The sequence below is a fragment of the Arachis ipaensis genome, chromosome B7, assembly GCF_059453495.1.
Source record: "Arachis ipaensis isolate K30076 ecotype BB chromosome B7, ASM5945349v1, whole genome shotgun sequence".
Lineage (NCBI taxonomy): Eukaryota > Viridiplantae > Streptophyta > Magnoliopsida > Fabales > Fabaceae > Arachis > Arachis ipaensis.
The window spans coordinates 138128369-138149830 of record NC_142442.1 but is presented as its reverse complement, the minus strand read 5'-3'; the positions used below and the strand labels follow the sequence as shown (position 1 = coordinate 138149830).

The following is a 21462-nucleotide window of genomic DNA, read 5'->3' as shown; positions in this document are numbered from 1 at the left end:
TAATTTTGTTAACCCAAATCATTCATATTAAATCATCAAAAATATATCATAATGCGGAAACGTACTTTTATTAGTAGAAATTAGAAATTGATAGAAAGACTCAGTCTTGAGTCTTGTGGTTCTTTCGATCTTCCTCAACCAAAGCCTTCTGTATCCTTAGGCGGCTGAATTGCAACTCTTTTGATGGGGAAGAGCAACAAAGGCGACTTTAATATATTGGAGACTGAAATCTGAAGGCCTATTTATATTTGAGTATGGCACCCATTAAACGCTAAAACCCAAATAAAATAGTATCTAAAGTCCAAAAGATAATATATCTAAAATCCAAAAGATAATTATCTAATAAACAAAAGATAATATCTGGTTTTATTCTCATTTAATTCAAAATCAAAAGTAATAATGACTTATTCAATTTAACATTTATAACAATAAATAAGATCACTATTGTATAAGTCATTTAATTTGAAATAGCATAATTTGTGATTATAATTAATATATATATTGCCACAAATAAATTAGAAAATTAAAATAATTTCCTAACAATCTCCCACTTGAGCTATACATATATTCTTTCTTGACATAATCACATTTTATAAACTTTATGCGCGCATCTGAATACTATTTCTCTCATTACTTTAACAATCTGATCCGTCTAATACATTAGATATGGAACTACCGCAGCTTTTATCACACTAATGTCGTGACTAAACCACGACAATCACCATCCTAATATACTTAATGACATAGATCAAATTTGGATGAGTAATATGGAAATTACATGCCAAGTGATCTCATGCATGTCTATTTCCAGCTGGTCCAACTTTAAAACTTTATTGAGATCAAACGCAAAATAAATATTGCAAAATGAACATTTCATATAACATGAAATAAACCATCAACTTAATTCTGCAGAAAAATGACTCAATATCTGTCATAGGATATATAACATAAAATTAAACTCCCACTAAACTAAGACATCACAAATATCGACACCCATCCGAGCAGTGTGCTCATGAAAGACTTTAGGGATCAATTCCTTGGTTAATGAGTCTGCTAGCATATACTTTGTTCCTATATGTCCTATGAAAATCTATTTTTTTTTTTAACTTTCTCCTTAACAACTAAGAATTTGATGTCTGTATGCTTCAATTTTGTCAACCTCTTATTGTTGTTGGAGTATAGTACTACTGACTTATTGTCATAAAATATCTTTAATAACCTATCAATGTCATCTACTATATGAAGCTCAGTGACAAAGTTTCGCAACCATATGCCATAAAATCAGAATCAGAGTACCCAATGATCTCCAAATTTTCTGATCTCCGATAAGTAAGCATGTAATTCTTTGTTCTCTTTAGATAACGCATTATGCGTTTAACAGCTATCCAATGATCTATGCCCGGATTGCTCAAGTATCTACTCAACACTCCAACTATAAATGATATATCAGAATGTGTGCAGACTTGAGCATACATTAAATTCCCTAGTGCCGATGCATAAGGCTTCTCATGCATTGCTGTCTTCTCAAGATCATTTTGGGGCATTGCTTGAGACTAAACTTGTCTTCTTTAGCTACAGGTGTGTCTATCGGTCTACAATTTTCCATGACCATATCTACTTAAAATCTTTTTTGATATAATTCTTTTGTGATAATCCAAGAATACCTTGAGAGCAATTTCTTAGTATCTCGATTCCTAATACAAAAGAGGCATCACCAAGATCTTTCATTTTGAATTCGTTCGATAGAAATTTCTTAATTTCATGCGACAAGCCTATATCGTTACTGGCAAGTAGAATATCATCAATATATAAGACCAAAATATGTATTTTACTACCACTGAACTTGCGATATACACATTTATCTATAATATTTACCTCAAAACCATATGAGGTAATGACTTGATTAAACTTGTGATACGATTGACGGGAAGCTTGTTTGAGACCATAAATGGATTTTTTCCTTTTTTTTGTTGAATCTCCTTAATGACACTTCTTGAGGTTGTTGAGATTGTTGTATGGGTTGGAATTAAGGAGGATTCTCATTATTTTTCTGTACTGTAGCACTATCTTGAGCAACAACAATATTCTCATTGTTTTCTTGTACTGTAACCGGATCTGCAGTAGGATTCTCATTATGCTCTTGTACTATAACTGTATCTTGAACAATAATAGGTACAAAGACCTAATCATTATCAGTTACAGAATCCTCATCAAAAGCAACATTCCTAATATTCCCTCCCCCCCAAACTCAACATCCTCAAGAAATATCGCATTTTCAGTTTCAAAATAGACCTTGATCCAGGATTGTAAAACTTGTACCCCGTAAACGCTCAGCGTAACCAACAAAGTAGTAACTAATTGTTCTTGAGTCTAATTTTCTTTCATGCGGCCTAAAAGGTCGCCCCTTAGCTGAACATTCCCAATATGCAAATGCTTTATACTGGGATTTTTTCCAGTCCAAATTTCATAAGGGGTTTTGTTAACTACTTTGTTTGGTACCATATTAAGGATGTACACTGTGGTCTTTAAGACTTCTCTCCAGAGTAATTTAGGCAAGGAAGAATGACTAATCATACTTCTCACCATGTCCCTAAGAGTTCGGTTCCTTTGTTCTGCAACACCATTCATGCTAGGTTTGCCTGACATGGTGTATTGCGGAACAATACCACACTCCTCTAGGAAAAGAGGAAAAGGTCTGGGACGTTGCTCACCTGAACTATCATATCTTCCGTAGTATTCACCACCACGATCAGATTTGACAGCTTTAATTTTCTTTCCAAGTTGAAGTTCGACTTTAGCTTTGAAAGACTTGAAAACATCCAAGGCTTGGGACTTTTCATGTATTAAATATAGATACCCGTTACGAGAGTAATCATCTATGAACGTAATAAAGTACCGTTGTCCATTCCAAGAGATAGTAGGGAATGTGCCACATATATCGGTATGTATCAGTTCTAAGGCATCTTTAGCTCTATTGGCACCTAATTTCCTTTTGTTTGTCCTTTTCCCTTTTATGCACTCATGTAGACTTCAAAGTCTGCCAAATTTAGGGGTTCGAGAATTCCATCCGACACAAACCTCTGAATTCTCTATTTAGAGATGTGACTTAAGCGTTTGTGCCATAATGATGTCGAATTCTCATTTAGTTTTCATTTTATATCCATTTACAATATTTCATTAGTATAGAAATTTAAGTCAAGCCTATATAGATTATCCACCAAATGACCAGAGCAAATATTATTCAAATTATAAAAGAGAGTGACTTTATTGTTTCCAAATAAACAAAAAATAACCTGATTTGTCCAAACGAAAAAATAAAAACTAAATTTCATCTAAATGACGATGCATAAAATGTCTCTAATAAATCCAAGTAAAATTCACTCGTGGAACATAATCTAAAAGTTCCTATAACTTTGACTGAAACTATATTGTCGTCTGCCACATAGATGTATCTTTCAGCATCACTTGGCGGTCGGCTCCACAGGTAACCCCTTCTTTACACGCCAGGTGGCATATTTGGTACAATCCTTCTTCATGTGTCCCACCTTCTTACAGAAGAAATAGGTTGAAACTTGATCCTGTTTCTTAGCCTTTTTCTGCTGAGAAGGCATATCCGCAGCAGTATCATGCTTTCTTTTATACTGAGAAGATGAAGCCATGTGAGCACTTTCAGTCTTATCTTGCTAGAGCCTCTCTTCTTCTTGCACACAGTGAGATATAAGCTCATTTAAGGACCAAGTGTCCTTCAGAGTGTTATAACTCACTTTGAATTGCCCAAAGTGTGCAGGAAGGGAAATCAAAATGAAATGCACGAGTAAATCTTCATACAACCCTAATTTTAGTACTTTCAATTTTGAAGCAAGATGAGACATTTCCATAATGTACTCCCTTATGTTCCCTTTTTACCTCATGGAGATAAGTTTTCTCAAAAGGCTACTTGCCTCCGCCTTTTCATTCTTAGTAAAGAATTTTTCAATATCTTTCAGGAACTGTTTGGCATCTTTATCCTCAGTAATTGAGCCCCGAAACGCCTCAGGAATTGAGCGTTTCATGATCATAATGCTCATTCGATTGGATCTCTCCCACTTCTCTATTTTAACGTCATTGAGATTTTCCAGAGTGGAAGTGGGTTTCTCCTCTCGAAGAGCTATATTCAGATCCATACAACCGAGGACAATCTCTACGGTATCCTTCCAAACTTTAACGTTTGAACCATTCAGCATAGGAATACTGCTAATTTGTGTAGAAACATTGGTAGTTGAAGCCATAGTTTATGGATTAGAACAAAAGAATATGCAGTAAACATTAGTTAAATAATGGAAAAAATCCATATTGAGATATCTAAAACAACATTAATTTTCAATCTTTGGATAGAAAAATTAACTGTAAATGATACTCTCATTGCAGTAATCAAATATTGTCAAAATTTCTGTCACACATTAAGCTTTTCTTTGGACCGACTTAATACGCACATGGAGACTTAAACTTCGTAACCTATTTATTATCGCATATATTTTCTATTAATTGGCCAAACAATAACCTTCCTTTGGCCGATTATTGATCGCATAATTAATAGAAAATAAACAAAAGTGTGCCATGCTTATTATTTGGCCAAACAATAAACTTCTTTTGAGCCGATTATTGTCCGTATAAATAATAAGCATTACTTTATTCTTAATTAGCTACCCAAACACGTATTTACCATCAATATGTGTATGTAATTCGGGAAAATATAGACCTTCCTTTGGGTTGACCAATATTCGCATGAATTACATATCATCATATTCCTAATGTTTTGAATAAATTAATTTTCACAAAAGAGGCTACTTTGGCAGCATAATGTTCAATCAATTTCCAAAACCAAATCATTATAATAGATGGGTATAATAATCCAAATTGTTGCTAGTTTTCTTACGTAACAATTAATTTTTCCTCTTTTTTTTTATTAATATGTATACATAACTTGGCCAAATATAAATCTCCTTTTAGATCAATTAATATTTACATAAGTGACATATACATATTAATCCTTATATCTTGAGAAGATAATTAATCAATTTTATACCAAATTAATGGTACATACAATTAAATATGAGACAATTATAATTTAATAATGTTCTATTAATGCTTTAGAATAAATCATTTGTTTATTATGTAAACTAAATGTCAAATCGGTCTCATATAAAGTGTATATATACCTTAATGTAAAACCAAGGTTCTGAAAATCGGATCGGTCATTGAACTGCTCTAGTCACTGATTTACTGATTTATTGGTCTAACCGGTCTAACTGTGGTTCAACCGAAAAAACCGTTTTATAATAAAATAATAGATAAATTATAAATAAACATTCTAAAATATAATTATAGTTTAATATAAATTTTAAAATATCTTCTAAATTTAAAATATTACATAAAATGTCATCATCCAAAGCCAGCCATATGATCTTATCAAAATACAAATACCTTAGTGAATAAACATAGGCAACCAACTCTACCACAATCAACAAAAGGTAAAAAGGAAGAGAGAACAGAGAGACAAACAATATATATCACAGATTCATATATACAACAATTGACAAGTAGAGACACGAACTACATAAATAAATTGGAAGCTTGCTGGAAATGGCATTATCAAAACTGCAGTGTCAAGTCTGTAATCTCCCAATCTAAATGCATGAGAAAGTACCTATGAAAGTTCTCAATTACAATTGTTACCAAATAGAAACCAAAATAAAAATGGGTCAAAAAATGCAACTTACCCATTTTTAATCCTAAGCTTCCCTGTATTTCCCATCATGATCACCAACCTAAAAAATATCAACCATTTGACAAAAAATTCATAGTTTAGTAATAGTTTTCTATTAGCATCTATGTTGGGCCTGGTAACAAGATAAATTCACAGCTTAGATATTCTGAACACATGAAAATACATGAATTATGTAGATCATATGACCAATATGATTTCTTTCTTGATTTTTTGTAAAGTGGGTTCTGTTAACAATTTAATCATCAATCCTCAATTTAATTAATAATATTAACAAGATTTTCAATTTAAGCAAGAAGCAGTGAGCAATGGGCAATGACAGAGTCATCAATCATCATCAATTACAGGTTCACAAAAACCCACGGCAAATTATTCAATAATTATTCAACTCAGTAACAACTAACAACAACAAAGTTTACAGCTTAATTAACAATAATTATTCAACAAAGTTCACAGTAACGAAAAATTAATCAATTATAGTTAAAAATTATTAAAAATGCAAAGCATATTCAATAATCATGCAATGATTTCTGAACAAAACATAAAAAAATTAAAAAAACGAAGAACAAATGAGCTCTGAGTCACTGACCTTCGATTGCTGAGGAGGACGGATGGCGACAGATGGCGACAAGATGACGGCCGCCGAGCACGAGGAAGAAGCAGCGCACCTGCGACGGGGACTGTGAACAAATCGAGGACTTGAAGAACTCCCCTGACTGCGATGCACGAAGACTCGAGAAGACAAACCCCTGACTGCGATAGATGGCGACAGAAAATGGCGACAAGACGACGGCCACCGAGCTCGAGGGAGAAACGGCGCGCCTGCGACCTGTGACTGCGAACAGATTGAAGACTTGGAAGAAACTCCCCTGATTGCGACGCACGAAGACTCGAGGAGACAAGCCCCTGACTGCAACGGACGGCGACAAAGACAGCTCCTCCTTGCGGTGGTGGTGGCGGCTAGGGTTTTTCCCTTGGTTGAGGCTGGGCGTGTTTGCTCGAAGGAATAAGGAAGGAGATGGATAAGAGCTATGAAGCACGGACACTTTGCTGAGTTGTCGTGTCTGCGTGTCGGACACATTTCAGACACGACACTCACCGACACTCGTTCGACACGCATGTCTGCTGTGTCCAAACCGTGTCTCAATAAAAAATAAAAAATTCTTCTCTGGACACACTTGGATACATATAAATACCATCACGTGTCAGCGTGTCCGGTCTTATGCTTAATATATATTTTTAAAATAAATTTAGATATAGTATATATTATTATTTATTAAAACAAAAAATATTCTAAATACTTGATATAATTAAAATAAGATATTAAAAATAATTTAAAAAATGATTTGTATTTTAATATCAATAAAATATTAAAATATCATTACGGTTTATCTAAAAAATACTTTATATTTTATATGTATGCATGTCCCCGTGTCATGTAAGATTTTAAATTTCGCGTGTCGGCGTGTCCCGTGTCGTGTCGTGTCCCGTGTCCATGTCAGTGTCCGTGCATCATAGGATAAGAGTATAACTATATAAGACGGGTTTTGACTTCTTTGATTTCCCCTTAAGCGCAAAACTGTGTCGTTTTGTTCAAACCGGCTTGTTCCGATTTCGATTCGATCGATCGGTTCTTGGCTGATTTAGCGATTTATGACCGATTTTATAATTTTCGGTTTTAGACATCAAATCGAACTGTTCTTATCGTCGGTTTGCGGCTGGTCGGTCCGATTTTGAAAATCATGTGTAAAATCAAATAATGATAATATATATATATATATATATATATATATATATATATATATATATATATATATATATATATATATAAAGAATTGCGATCACGGCATTAGCACAAAAGAATATTGACCTGTGCGTTTGTGCAACAGAAACAATTACATTCGACGCACACACAAAACATATATATTAAAATTAAATGTATTATGTGTGTGACCGTAATAAAGAATTACAGAAGACATAATTTAAATATACAGATAATATAAAATATTTTATATAATTTATATAAATGTGCGTTTGTGCAACCTATTTATTATATTAATTTTTTTTAATTCATTACATGAATAATTATGTAAAATAATAAATATAATTAAATTATTTTTAAAAATATTATACTAACAAAATATTAAAATTAATTTTTTAAAAATTTATTTTACTTAACATCAATAAAAAAAATTGTCTTTTAAAATAATCATACAACTTTTTTAATAATTATTTGAAAAATTATTATTTTAAATTGAATTTAATTTTCATATATTAACATTTAATTTTATCTTATGAAACTAATTTTTAAATTTATTATTTAAAAAAATTTAAATAATAAATCTAGTTAATTAATAATATTATTTTTTTAACAATAGATTAAAATTAAAATTTTCTAAATAAATCCCCAAAAGCCTCCGAAGAACAACAAGATAAAACAGAGCAAAAAAAAGAAAAGAAAAGAAAAATAAAAAACTCACAAAATCCGAGAAGCAGAGAGAAATCTACGGCCCCAAACACTGACTCCTTTTTAACCTTCTATGGCCTGAAACCCAAAGAAACAGCGAACCAATCGGAACACAACACGCAACACAAAAGAAAATTAAGGATTAAAATAAAAAAAATATTTTATGAACTGGTAGCAGAGAGGAAAGCAAGGCTAAACCTCCTAAACAATGGATTAGGCCGTTAAACTCTTTTTATTTTGGGTCTTGGGGCAGATAAACTCTTGTTAGGACAATTTTATTTTGGAATTGGGCTTTGTAAAATTAGGTTATACAGAAGCCCACCTTATTATACAAGGGTTCTATATATAAACCCAAAAACAATCAGGCATAAGGGTTCTTCTTCTTTGTCATAGTGGAAACAGAGCGCTTTAGGTAGAAGATGAGGCTGCTAACGCACAACATGCTATCGTCGAATATAAAGGGAGTGGAGAAGGGGTTTCCGCTTCGGATCGAGGCGGAGAAGGTAGTTGAGAAGCCGGTTGAGATGAACGCGGATTTTCTGCGGAAGATGTTTGAGAAGGTGGAGTGGAAGGCATTTGTGGAAGCTTCTAGAAGCATGGGGTACGCCCAGCTCCCGGAGGAGGTAGATTCCGGCATGCTTGAGTCGGACGAGTTCTTGAGTAGGTTCCACCACGCACTCCTCGAGCTCCACCTCGAAGAAGGCGCCCTCGTCTGTCCCGAGACCGGCCGCAGATTCCCCGTTAACAAGGGTATCCCTAACATGCTCCTCCATGAGGACGAGGTCTGATTACCAATCTGCCTTTTCTTTGATTACTAGACTTGTATTGTCTTTTGTGTACCCTCTCAATCTCATTAGGTTTGGCTGTAATTCACCGCTAAAAGTGTTTCTTTAATTTTCATCATATATTTAGTTACTTCTTTCCATGATAAACATTGTACAAATCATTACTCAGTAAAATCATTACTCAGTAGCGTATTCCTATATTAAAGATAATGCAGCAGGTCTCTATCGACCATGAATCTCTATAGTCGCTGTCTTCCTGATTTTGTACCTTTGATACCAACTACGCCATAAACTGCATTGGTAGTTCAAAGTGCTCGAATTACAGCTGACTTTGAAGTTTTGAAATAAAGTGATTTATATTATAACTGATTCAAACCAATATAACCTGTGTTGAAAATGCAGGTGGTATTTACTTATTTTTCACTTCTAGTATATCTGATTTTGAAAGCATAAATCAATTATAAAATTTTCGTAATATAGAAAACAAACCATAATCCAGAATGACACAACTGATTTTCAGCGTCTAGAATTGATACTTCAACATCCCACTAGTATAGTATAAATTACTACATTACATTGAAATTAATTCGACAAAAACAAAACCACACACCCTAATAAGGCGTAATCCAGCATATGGAAGATTGTAAAAGTTACAACCTAGAGGGAGGAGATTGATATTAGATCCTTTTTCAGAAGGTTGCTTGGGTGCTATTATGCTCCATGATAATGATTTAAAAATAAATAAATGAAACAAGAGTACAGGGCGAATAAGAATTGAAGTCAAGATCAAGCAGTCACTAATCAAACATTTTTTTTTTTTGTAAAACTGAAGCCTTGGTAGATTTGATTGATTATGGAATCCGTCCAAAATTTTCCTGTGGGAAATACATGAATTGTGAACAATTGTAAAAGGGATTGCAGACCCGAATTATGCTTTGAACCTTCAAAGGCAGACATCAAATATGATTGCCAAGTGAAGTCAACCGCTACCATTCTGCACCTATATTAAGTGCGGACCTATAAAACATATGATGCTACAACTTCTCATCAGTGTATAACTGATAATAATCTATTCATTGGCTACTCCACTTTGAGAACAATCTTCATGAACTCATAGACAAAGTAACTGATTGATGCTGAAGGAAGTACCTGAACTTGAAGAAAAAACAATACAAGTGTATTAGTTTTATGATTAATAAAAGTAACCTTAAGCAGCATGGAAAAGATATGGACAAAACTGGCACAAGGGTCATCATAATTTAAATACAAGCATACATCTATTATAAAGCTAAATTCAGCCCAGAGGAAGTTGATCTTATATCATTTGCTATTATTGGTACAAACTACACACCTCTGTTACAAATCAGGGGGGAAAAGGGGTGCTTTTGGCTTGGCAGTTACAAAAGGAATCAATGTTTCAAGGAAAAGCCTGGGATAAGTGATAACATACTATCATCACTAAGATAACAATCCAAATATGGGTAATTGAAACATTTCATAAACAAGACAATGCAACGTTGAGCGAATTACAGAAAGACCATTTACAAGCAGTGCCACATAATGATTGCTACACGATACAATGTAAAATGAAAATTTAATTAGGTGAATTAACAGAGACAGTATCCTGCATGAATTATGAACCTATATTCTCTACATTAAAAAAGTAATTTCTACGTAGTAAACCATAAATTTGAACAGATCAGGAACTGGTATAGCGACTGAAATTCACTGGGTTCTAAATGGATAAATATAGTGCATAAAGTAAAATATAAGTAAATTGGGCATGCAAGGAAGTAAATTGACATGCCTGGAGTAAGCTGGGAATAAGTCCTGCATACAGAGCTTGAATGCCTCCATGTTCCACTATTTTGGCACAAGTTGCAAAAGAACTTAAACGGGTAGACTGGACTTGCAATTGAAGCTGCCTCCTTACCACTTCGAATGGATATGTAGCAGCTTCTGCACAAGCACCGGCAATAGCACCATACAACAGCGTCCTTACTGGTCCTAACTCAAGCTGATCCAATGCACTCAATTCCTTACCCTGTTTGTGCAAATTCTGGATTCGCTTCCTTCCTTTGGGTGAATGCAAATAAGCTGATTTGAGTATATCATATACACCATAAAAAACTGCACCAGAAGGAGCCATACTTATAATTGACGGTACCAAACCCTTGTAGAGAGAAAAGAAGCCTTCAGTCCGAATCATGTATTGGAAAGCACCAATAACACCACCCAAAGCTTCCCCACCAGGTGCCACCAACTTGGTCCGGATCTGAAAGAAACCAATGGTAAACATTTTGAACCAATTAAACCACATGGCTAAAAATACAAGAGCCATTAAGAAATTGTAACTAAGATTTTGGAGAAAATGTGCATTGCACATGCTATTTTTATCCCCCCCCCCCCCCCCCTTTTCCATTGTTAAAAGGAGAATCTGATTGAAAAGTGTTCTTCATCATAGCATACCCTGAGAAATTACATGGAAGGAGTTATAACACAGATTATGATGATCTCATTTCAGCTTCTCGAATGACCTGGTCCTTTGAGGCAGGATTCAATAATCCTGAACTCTCTCTCTAGTCTCTATTAATATAATTAGCCATGTTAAGAGCTAATCCAACAGGATCTATATTCACACAAAAATGTTATGCAGATTAAACTCTTCTTTTACATTTTTTTATTCTGTTAAGCTTTTCATCTGCATAGCAGCAAAACTGCAAACAAGAATTATTCTCCATGTTCATCTGTAGTGATCCCATATCCAGATAAACCAGTCCAAATAATTCCTTAACTAAAGAAGGTATAACTTAGCATGTTTGAGTGCGCGATGGCCACCATTGAGTGCTTTCACTTTTACATACAAAACTAATGGCAAGCAGTTTGTGCACATGATTTTACTCAGAGCTGCTATAAAAGAGGAAATGAACTAAAGAAGAAATCATAATTCAAATATTAGAAATTGCCACATACTGTGTCAAGTGGAAGGCAAATAATGGTAGCAGTAATTCCAGCAGCAGCACCAGCAATAAACCTCTCAAAATTGGTAGTTTCCTCATTTCCGGAGAATCTAAGGAGCTGCTTCCTATATGTATCATAAGCACAAAAATTCACTGCCTTGAATGGAGCCGTCCGCAGAATATTTACAAGGTTCCCCTTCCAAAAGCCCCTCAGACCCTGAGAAGTGGCTATCTTTCTCACAAGCTCAACGATATTCTTCTTCTCCCCGCGAACTATATACTCCAGCTTAAGTCTTTCAAGTGGAGCAACACAAGTTCTGGCACAGAAAAACGTGAGCATATTTATAAACAAAAACACATAAAAATACATTCAATAATCAAGACCAACACTACTAACTACACTAAGCAAAGCCATTTAATAGTCTAAGGGAACAAAATGACATCAGGAAGGCAATTGTACAAAAATGTCTTCATTATACACAGTGAGACACAAGTTAAATAGCAATGTGCCTCCTGTAATTGTTACTTCCTCCGTTTCAAATAACTAATAATTTCAACAGAGTAGTACATTTAAAAACTTAATGCATCTAAATAATAGATTAATATTTTGAAACAGAAGGATTATTTGATAGGAATGTGTACCTAGAAACCATGGCAGCTACGGCACCAGCCCATAGATGCTTAGTGGTGTTGTTGACGGCATTGCCTCCTCGTACCGTCCTAACCTTGTGTTGTACCTCAACAACACCCTCCTCCGAACTTGTCTCCTTGTCGGAGCCGTTGTCCCCATTCGGCACCACGAGTTTAGCACTCGGCAAGCTCACCGACAAGAAGCAGCTAGCAGCTACTGCCGCCTTAAGCCTCCGGCGTGGCGGCGAGGGATTCAATTCGGCACGAATCGAGGCGGCGGGAAGCAGGCGGAGGAAGGAATCTGGAGTTGCGGGTTCGAGGAACAATCCCCCGGGCGGTGGCGCGGTGAGGGAAGAGAAATCGGAAGGGAAATTGAGGAAACAGTGGGATTGTTGGTGGGGAGTGAGGTCCTGTGGTAGTGGCATTTTTGTGATTTGAAGAAGAGGAGTTGGGGAAGTAGAAGAAGTTTGTGGTATTGAATTTATTTGTAGTTAATTAGTTAGGTCTATTGAATGCGAAACCATGAACATGAGAACTATTCTCCCCTTTCTTTCTTTCTTCTTTGAATTACATAGCGCTAGCAAACAGAAGTTGTGACATTATCCTCTTCCGTTTGGGACTCCTTCTCCTTCTCCTTCTCGGCTTCTCCTTCCGTCCTTCCTTCGTCTATTGCTTTTCATAATCTTTAAATAATGAGAACGGTTAGGGGCGTCCGAGTGCCTCACTGACTGGCGTCCTACACTAAAACTCCAACACACGGATTCTTTGGTTTTGCCTTATCAAATGTTCCAAGTGTTTTCGCCCAGGAATATCCTCAGAGCATTTTTTGTGACGATGTAGTAACGGTGGAAATTTTGTACGGAGGGAGGAGGATGTAAACTTTGTTTTCAACTACACAGGAGCTAAAATTCCTCAATTAATTCCCGTAATATTTACAACTAAATATTTTTTTCCTTTCACTTAGTCAATAAATTATGTTAAATTTTTTAATTAGATCTTCACTGTAACAAAAATATTTGAATTAATAAAATATATTATTTTTAAATTAAAGATACTATTAATAATTATTAATTTTTAAATAGAATTTTTTTAAAATAATAAAATAGTCCTTTTTTTCTTTTTCTCCCACGCACAATAACTATCTCTTCTTTTAATATTACATTCTCTTTTCTTACCACCCTCCCAACAATCTTTTCTATTATTCTCTTCCTCTCGATTCCATCATTCCAAAAAATATAAGACTCTGAATTTTGTACGAAAAAGCTTAAAATTTTCTATCTCTTCTTCTTCACTTATAAATTGGTGTGACAAATTTGAGAGATTAATTTTTAAATGGTAGATTTAAAGTGAACATGACCAAATTAAGTCGCTTATTTATGTATTCAACTCACCGGATGCATTTTTTATAGTTTAGAATTTCTTTGTCACATCTATCAAACAATAGATATGATACGGAAATAAAAGGATAAATAAGACAAGAATTGAAATTGAATAAAAAAGGTACATTGAAATTGAAATAGAAACAAAAATGATAGATTGAAATTGAATACAAAGAGAATCACTCTACTTTCTACCCAATTTCTTGACGCCACAAGAAAGGGACTCCTCAACCTAACTTGTCAACGCCATAGTTTAGAAATTGAATCGAAGGGACTCCTCAACCTTCTACTCAATTCCCCGATGTAACAAGAGAGGGACTCCTCAACCTCAATTGTCCACACCATGGTTTCATCACGAAACCAAAAAGGGGTTTTCAAACCTCTAAAAATTCTATACTACGACTACAATAGCTAAGGAGGTATTTATAACCTCTTATTAGGTTAAAACAAAGAAAACCCTAAAGCCCATAAACACAAGGCCCAATCTAGTAATTAAATAAACAAAATCAAAATACATTAAATAAAATATTCTAAAAATGTAAACAAAAATATCTTCTAAATAACTCTTGAACTCTTCATATCACGAACATTTGAAGCACGTATCATTCTCCTCCTCTTCAAAAAAGATTCGTCCTCGAATCTTGTAGGTGGAAAAAAAATAATATATGAAAATGACAATAATTATAAGAAAGATAATTTCTTTTTTTTTTGGTTTTTTTTTTCTTCTTTTTTTTTTTTCACTTTATTCTTCTTTTTTTTTTAAATAATGAAACGCAAACGAAAACAAGAACACAAGAACAAAAAGAAAGACGCGACAAACACTGAACTCTTTTTTTATGATAAAAGAAGAACAAATATAGATTAATAAGAATTAATCTAATACCTGAACTCTGATACCAAATGATAAAGAAATAATAAAATAAACAAGACAAGAATTGAAATTGAATAGAAAATATACATTGAAATTGAAAATAGAAATAAAATGGATAGATTGAAATTGAATACGAAGAGAATCACTCTACTTTCTACCCAATTTCTTGACGTAACAAGAAAGGGACTCCTCAACCTAACTTGCCAACGCCATAGTTTGGAAATTGAATCGAAGGGACTCCTCAACCTTCTACTCAATTCCCCGATGTAACAAGAGAGGGACTCCTCAACCTCAATTGTCCACACCATGGTTTCATCATGAAACCAAAAAGGGGTTTTGAAACCTCTAAAAATTCTATACTACGACTACAATAGCTAAGGAGGTATTTATAACCTCTTATTAGGTTAAAACAAAGAAAACCCTAAAGCCCATAAACATAAGGCCCAATCTAGTAATTAAATAAACAAAATTAAAATACATTAAATAAAATATTCTAAAAATGTAAACTAAAATATCTTCTAAATAACTCTTGAACTCTTCATATCACGAACATTTGAAGCACGTATCATTCTCCTCCTCTTCAAAAAAGATTCGTCCTCGAATCTTGTAGGTGAAAAAAAAATAATATATGAAAAGGACAATAATTATAAGGAAGATAATTTCTTTTTTTTTTTGGTTTTTTTTCTTCTTTTTTTTTGTTTTTTTTTTCACTTTATTCTTCTTCTTCTTTTTTTTTTTTTAAATAATGAAACGCAAACGAAAACAAGAACACAAGAACAAAATGAAAGACGCGACAAACACTGGACTCTTTTTTTTATGATAAAAGAAGAACAAATATAGATTAATAAGAATTAATCTAATACCTGAGCTCTGATACCAAATGATACGGAAATAAAAGGATAAATAAGACAAGAATTGAAATTGTATAAAAAAGGTACATTGAAATCGAAATAGAAACAAAAATGATAGATTGAAATTGAATACAAAGAGAATCACTCTACTTTCTACCCAATTTCTTGACGCCACAAGAAAGGGACTCCTCAACCTAACTTGTCAACGCCATAGTTTGGAAATTGAATCGAAGGGACTCCTCAACCTTCTACTCAATTCCCCGATGTAACAAGAGAGGGACTCCTCAACCTCAATTGTCCACACCATGGTTTCATCACGAAACCAAAAAGGGGTTTTCAAACCTCTAAAAATTCTATACTACGACTACAATAGCTAAGGAGGTATTTATAACCTCTTATTAGGTTAAAACAAAGAAAACCCTAAAGCCCATAAACACAAGGCCCAATCTAGTAATTAAATAAACAAAATCAAAATACATTAAATAAAATATTCTAAAAATGTAAACAAAAATATCTTCTAAATAACTCTTGAACTCTTCATATCACGAACATTTGAAGCACGTATCAAGATAGCCGTGGTTTCATCTCCGACGTGGAGAGCTCCCCGCGTTTCAGGCCGGCTCCAATCCCAGGTGGAGGCTCTCCTCCAGTGTGGCTTCTTCTCTCCAGGGGTGCATGTGCTCCTCTGTCATTCCGCCGTCAGCTGTCTCTTTTACCGACTCGCTCACGCAATCTCTCTTCTTCATGGATTTGGTTGAACAGGTAATCATTACTTGGAACCCTAGGACCTTTGCCTTCTTTCTTTCCTCTGCCCTACCAAACGCTGTCTACAAGCTCTGTTTCTTGGGTGTTTGCTTCCCCGCCGTTCATCCAGGTTAGCGATTTCCCAATGGAGTCTCAAATTCAAGATCTTCAATAAATCAATCGGGTAAATTTTCTGGTGCTTTTAGTTCCAAACCTATTGTCGTCTTCATTGTTTTTCTTTTCGTTCATTGTGTACATCCTTGTGATCAATTTTGGTATTTGTTCGGTATTTAACTCAGATTTTATTGTTTAGGATTTGTGAAATTCCTATTTTACAAATTGTGATCATTTTTTGTATCTATTCGACAGTTAACTCAGATTTTATTGTCTAGGGTTTGTGAAATTCCTAATTTGCAAATTGTCTATCTGACTTGGTTTGTTTATGAGTTCATGTTCTTGGTTACATTGGAAGTTGCTGTTAATTTTGATTATGGTCTATGAATCTGTTTCATCTTCTTCATTTCATTATTTAGAATTTGATCTGATTATCATTTCTCCTTTTGCTACCTGTTGAATTGTTTGTAGCATGTGGTTTGTGTATTTCATCAGTTTTTTGGATTTGATAATGATTATCAACATTGTGTTCTTACTTACATTTTCTCATATTTATGGATTATGGGTTTGATTTTGTGAATCATTGTCTAGGTATGGGGTTTCTACCTAATCTACTTTCTCTTTGGTGATGTGATTGACAGAGTTTCTCCAGCAAAGTGAGTTTATAAACCCAGCTTCTCCTATTCAAGTATTGCATTCCCAATTTCATTCTCTCCTATTCAAGCTTTGCATTCCAATTTTCATTCTCATTCAATAATCCATTTGAATTGTTTGGGGTGAATGTAGGAATTTATAATGTTTTCTGCATTAAGAATCATGTTCTGTTATTTATATTTGATGTCAAATTTTATGAAGCACTCAAATAATTATATCCAGAGTAGACCCATTAAATCAAATATTAAAAACTGGTGAATCTATTTTTGTGTGTGTGTATATTCAACAAATCCATTAAGTTTAGATAAAGTGAATTGCTGGTTGCATGTGGGTTGTGTGAATCATTATGAAGGAATGGGTTTTGTACCTAATCTATTTTATGAGTAGTGATGTGATTGACAGAAATTGATGTATAGTTTCTTTCTCATTTATTTATATTTTGATTTCAAGTCAATTGCATTTCATTTTTTTATTGTTTATATAAAAGTATTCTTCATTGAAAATGTGGGAATCCCTATCAAGGTATGGGGTTTCTATCTAATTTATTTGGTGAGTGGTGATGTAATTCATAGGAATTGATTGATAGCTTCTTGGTCATTTATTTATATTTTGATGAAATATTTGGTTATTCAACTCAATTGCATTCACATTTTTTTATTCTTTATGTAAAAATTATTTTATATTTCAGCTGTTGAAAAGACATGCAGGTCTTTGCCCTGAATTTAAGATGTCATTGAGAAAGAAATTGCTTTTCTGACAATAAGATGGCATCACTGCACTGTTTGTCTTATTAGGGAATTTCCTCCTTCAAAGATCAATACATGGAGTAGATTATCTTCCCTTGAAATCAATTTTTTATTGGTTATGCAAAAACTGTTGTATATTTCACCTCTTGCATAGAACTAGAGCTGATGGTCATGAATTTGTGTGCTTCATTGATAAAGGAATGGTCTTGTGCCACTCCTATTCAAGTTTTGCATTCCCAATTTCATTGTCTCCTGTTCAAGTTTTCCATTCTCATTTTCATCCTCATTTAATAATCCCACTGATGAGTAGTGTGTGATAATTTTATTCAATCAGAAACTATTGAAGATATTATTACTGATCTTATTTCACCCAATCGCTGCTATTCTAATGCTGAAAATGTATATTTTTTTCCTCATTTGCAATAAAATCTCTTAGATTATTTGTTTTTTGTTATTCTTATTATATGATACCCTGAAAAGTTAGTAAATGATAGTTTTGTAGATAATTTAAAATTTGAAATGCTGTAATTATTTTTTCTTTGCTGGCAGGGTGGTTTCGTTTTTATTCTGGGAACTATATCATCTATTTTGAAGAATCATAAATGGTGGTTCTCAACTTGTTTATGTGGTTCTCTTGTGTCAGCTAATAAAAATATTTTATCCTGTGATCTATGTCAACTTCAATGCATTGATGCTGTCCCAAGGTGTTCCCGTCTTTAATTTTATTCTGTTTTGGTAGCTAATTATGATTTCAATGTTTACTAAAATTTTTCTTGTTTTCTCATGATTTTCAAGATTCCGCTTAAAGATTGTAGTGCCTCATACAAATAGCAACAATATATTTGTTCTTAAAGATCGTGAGGTCGTGCAAATAATAAAGACAAGATGCTCGAGCTTTTTGGATAATCACCCATAGTTGAATTAGGTTATCATGCAATTGTGGTTTTAATTAGTATATAGATATAGATATAGTTAGTTTGTATCTTTTGACATTCCTAAGGAAAACATAAATTATTATTATGCTATTTGTTAACTATTTTAGTTTTTTTTTAGGGATCTTATTGCAAAGTTGTTCCATTAACTCATTTTAAGTCTTTTGCACAAAAAGTTGTATTCATGGTTGATGCCAGGCCTGTGAGTTATGAGATGAATCGATCAGTGTATATTGTTCAACAAATTTGGGATGATGCCTCCGTTATTAATGCTTTTGAGGCTGCTGCTGAGATGAATGAGCATAAAGTCTTGTGTATAGTTTTTATAATTTGTTCAATTATTAGTATTTAAAAATATCAATAACTGACAGGATTTCAATTTTTTTTAAGATTCATGTTTTGGTTGATTCTATACCTGAAGTTAAAGATGCTTTCAGCCAATATAAAAGCGATCATGAGAATGTAGAAGATCTGCATGCTTTTTAGTTTAATATTTTTAGATACTACTTTAAAATGTTGTTTGATTTGTAATACAATGTTAGTATGTTTTAAATTCTAATGTGGATATAACTATGATATTTATGTATTTAATGAAATTTCTTTTTAATTACATCAAAAGAAAATATGCATTTATTTTACCAATTTCAAATAAACCGGTGCAATAATTAATTAATTATTAATCAGTACCCAAAAAAAAAGATAATCGCCCAAAAAGATATAGATCGTGGTTAATAAAATGGTTTTCATTGCCATTTTTAAATGTCTTCAACCTAAGATTAAATTTAATTGTTATTAAAAAATATATATCTTGTCTTCATTTAAAAATTCATAATATTTGAAATTGAAATTTAAATATAAAGTTAACTTTCATTGTTGCTGATTTTATTTTCTTTTAATTACAATAATATTGAATTAATCTTATCCATTATAATAATGTTAGAATGTTTAGTATTGGTTTATTTTCTTACAACTTATTAAAATGTATCCAATAATTTAAATAAGGAATCACAAAATCATTTAAAAAAGTAATTTTTTTAATCGTGTTATAATTTGTCTTTATTTTTGTTTCCATTTTTTATATAAAAAAAATTATTTTTTTCTGTTAATAGAATATAAATTGAAACATTCTAAATAATTATCATTCTTACATACATTATTTGTGTGTGTTCTTCTTATTGTTACATTTTTTTTTATTTTCTTTCTTCCCTTTTTTATCGAAAAAAATATATTTTACGTTAATGAAATATGAAGTGAATCAATTAAAATAATTTTCAATCTTATAAGCATTATTTGATTCAATTTTTTATAAAATATCAGTTTCTACGAGCCATACACGCTGTTGTGGCCCACAAGAATCTTTCAGCTAAGAATTGCATGTAGTTACATCCCAGGCCCAGTTCAAATAATGAGCCTACTATCCCAATTGAATCCAACAACTAAATTGGTCTCTTCCCAAACGTATCCAACAACAATAAACACAAGAAAACAGCCCATGCCCTTGCAAAGTCTATTACAATTGTAAAAGACAGGAGATCCTTTTGAGTTTTGACCATTGGTCTCTGATTTCTTGAACACTTTCTTTCAATAATACACCGCACGCAAAAAAATTTGGGGACCGATTCCATACTCCAGTATTGTTTGGAGTTTTGAAACTCCTTTACACTAGTAACGTTGGTGCAATATTCTAGAAAATTCCATTAACGAAGTTTTTAATGTATATTGATAAAATCATTAAGTAATTAATGTCTTTTTTTTTTTTTTTTGGTAAAACTACAAACACATTATTATAACTTTTAAAAAATATTTTTAATAAAATGGCAATTATAATTATTACTGAATTTTTTATTTTGATGACTTACTATTGAAAATTTAACATATTCTATTGGTATATAAATTATTAAAATTATTAAATTCGTTTATAAATTTTAATTAATTAATAATTTTATTTTTATTTATTTTAATTATTTATTTGATATTATAATTTATCTCATAACATTTATAATTTTTTAAATAAATAATTTAATTATTTTAATTACCAAAATAAATGATTTGTAGCGTATTTACCAATTTACATCACGTTTATTTATCTCATTTCCAGTGTAACGAAATATGTGTATTTTTTTTAATTTTTATATATCTTATTTACACATAAAAAATTATCTCATTTATAGTTTAAACGAGATATATGTATTTATAAATAATTAAATATAATTTTTAAAAATAATAAAAAATATTAATAATTTAAATTAGACTAAACTTTGTAACAAATTTTGTACAACCAACTTAAAGTAGAAAAAATTCTATATTCTATGCCAATAGAGTCGTGATATTCATTAACTGTGTCATTAAATAAATTACGTATATTTAAATTATATTTCAAATTTTTATGTACTCTTATCTGACAAACGAATAATTTTTTAAAAATAATATGAGTATATTAATTTTTTAATTTATAATTAACGATTTTAAATAGTTATTTTTTTTAAATCGAATAAATGTAATTAATCATATAAATATAATAATATGAATACTTTTATTTTTTATTAAATTAAATTAACTTATTAA

The 21462-nt window shown here is 32.4% G+C and overlaps 2 protein-coding genes across 2 annotated transcripts; one reads left to right on the top strand and one right to left on the bottom strand.

Moving 5' to 3' along the window:
- Positions 1–8609: 8609 nt before the first annotated feature.
- Positions 8610–9212, top strand: LOC107606146 (multifunctional methyltransferase subunit TRM112 homolog A). The gene has a single exon (XM_016308135.3). It carries the CDS (start codon positions 8651–8653, stop codon positions 9017–9019), a length of 369 nt encoding a protein of 122 aa, XP_016163621.1. The 5' UTR covers positions 8610–8650; the 3' UTR covers positions 9020–9212.
- A 297-nt stretch (positions 9213–9509) lies between these two features.
- Positions 9510–13504, bottom strand: LOC107606145 (putative mitochondrial adenine nucleotide transporter BTL3). The gene is made up of 4 exons (XM_016308134.3): positions 12619–13504; positions 11990–12293; positions 10824–11291; positions 9510–10165 (listed from the first exon to the last, which is right to left on the bottom strand). The coding sequence occupies exons 1-4, from the start codon at positions 13029–13031 to the stop codon at positions 10097–10099; spliced, it is 1254 nt and encodes a 417-aa protein (XP_016163620.1). The 5' UTR covers positions 13032–13504; the 3' UTR covers positions 9510–10096.
- Positions 13505–21462: the final 7958 nt, after the last annotated feature.

Bases quoted from the DNA above. Each gene is read 5' to 3' on its own strand.
- LOC107606146 (XM_016308135.3), top strand. From the start codon at position 8,651: ATGAGGCTGCTAACGCACAACATGCTATCGTCGAATATAAAGGGAGTG.
- LOC107606145 (XM_016308134.3), bottom strand. From the start codon at position 13,031: ATGCCACTACCACAGGACCTCACTCCCCACCAACAATCCCACTGTTTC. The intron at 12,294-12,618 runs GTACACATTCCT...TTTCTGTGCCAG, and splicing joins GTAGCTGCCATGGTTTCTAG to AACTTGTGTTGCTCCACTTG. The intron at 10,166-10,823 runs GCATGTCAATTT...CTTCAAGTTCAG, and splicing joins TTATTCCCAGCTTACTCCAG to GTACTTCCTTCAGCATCAAT.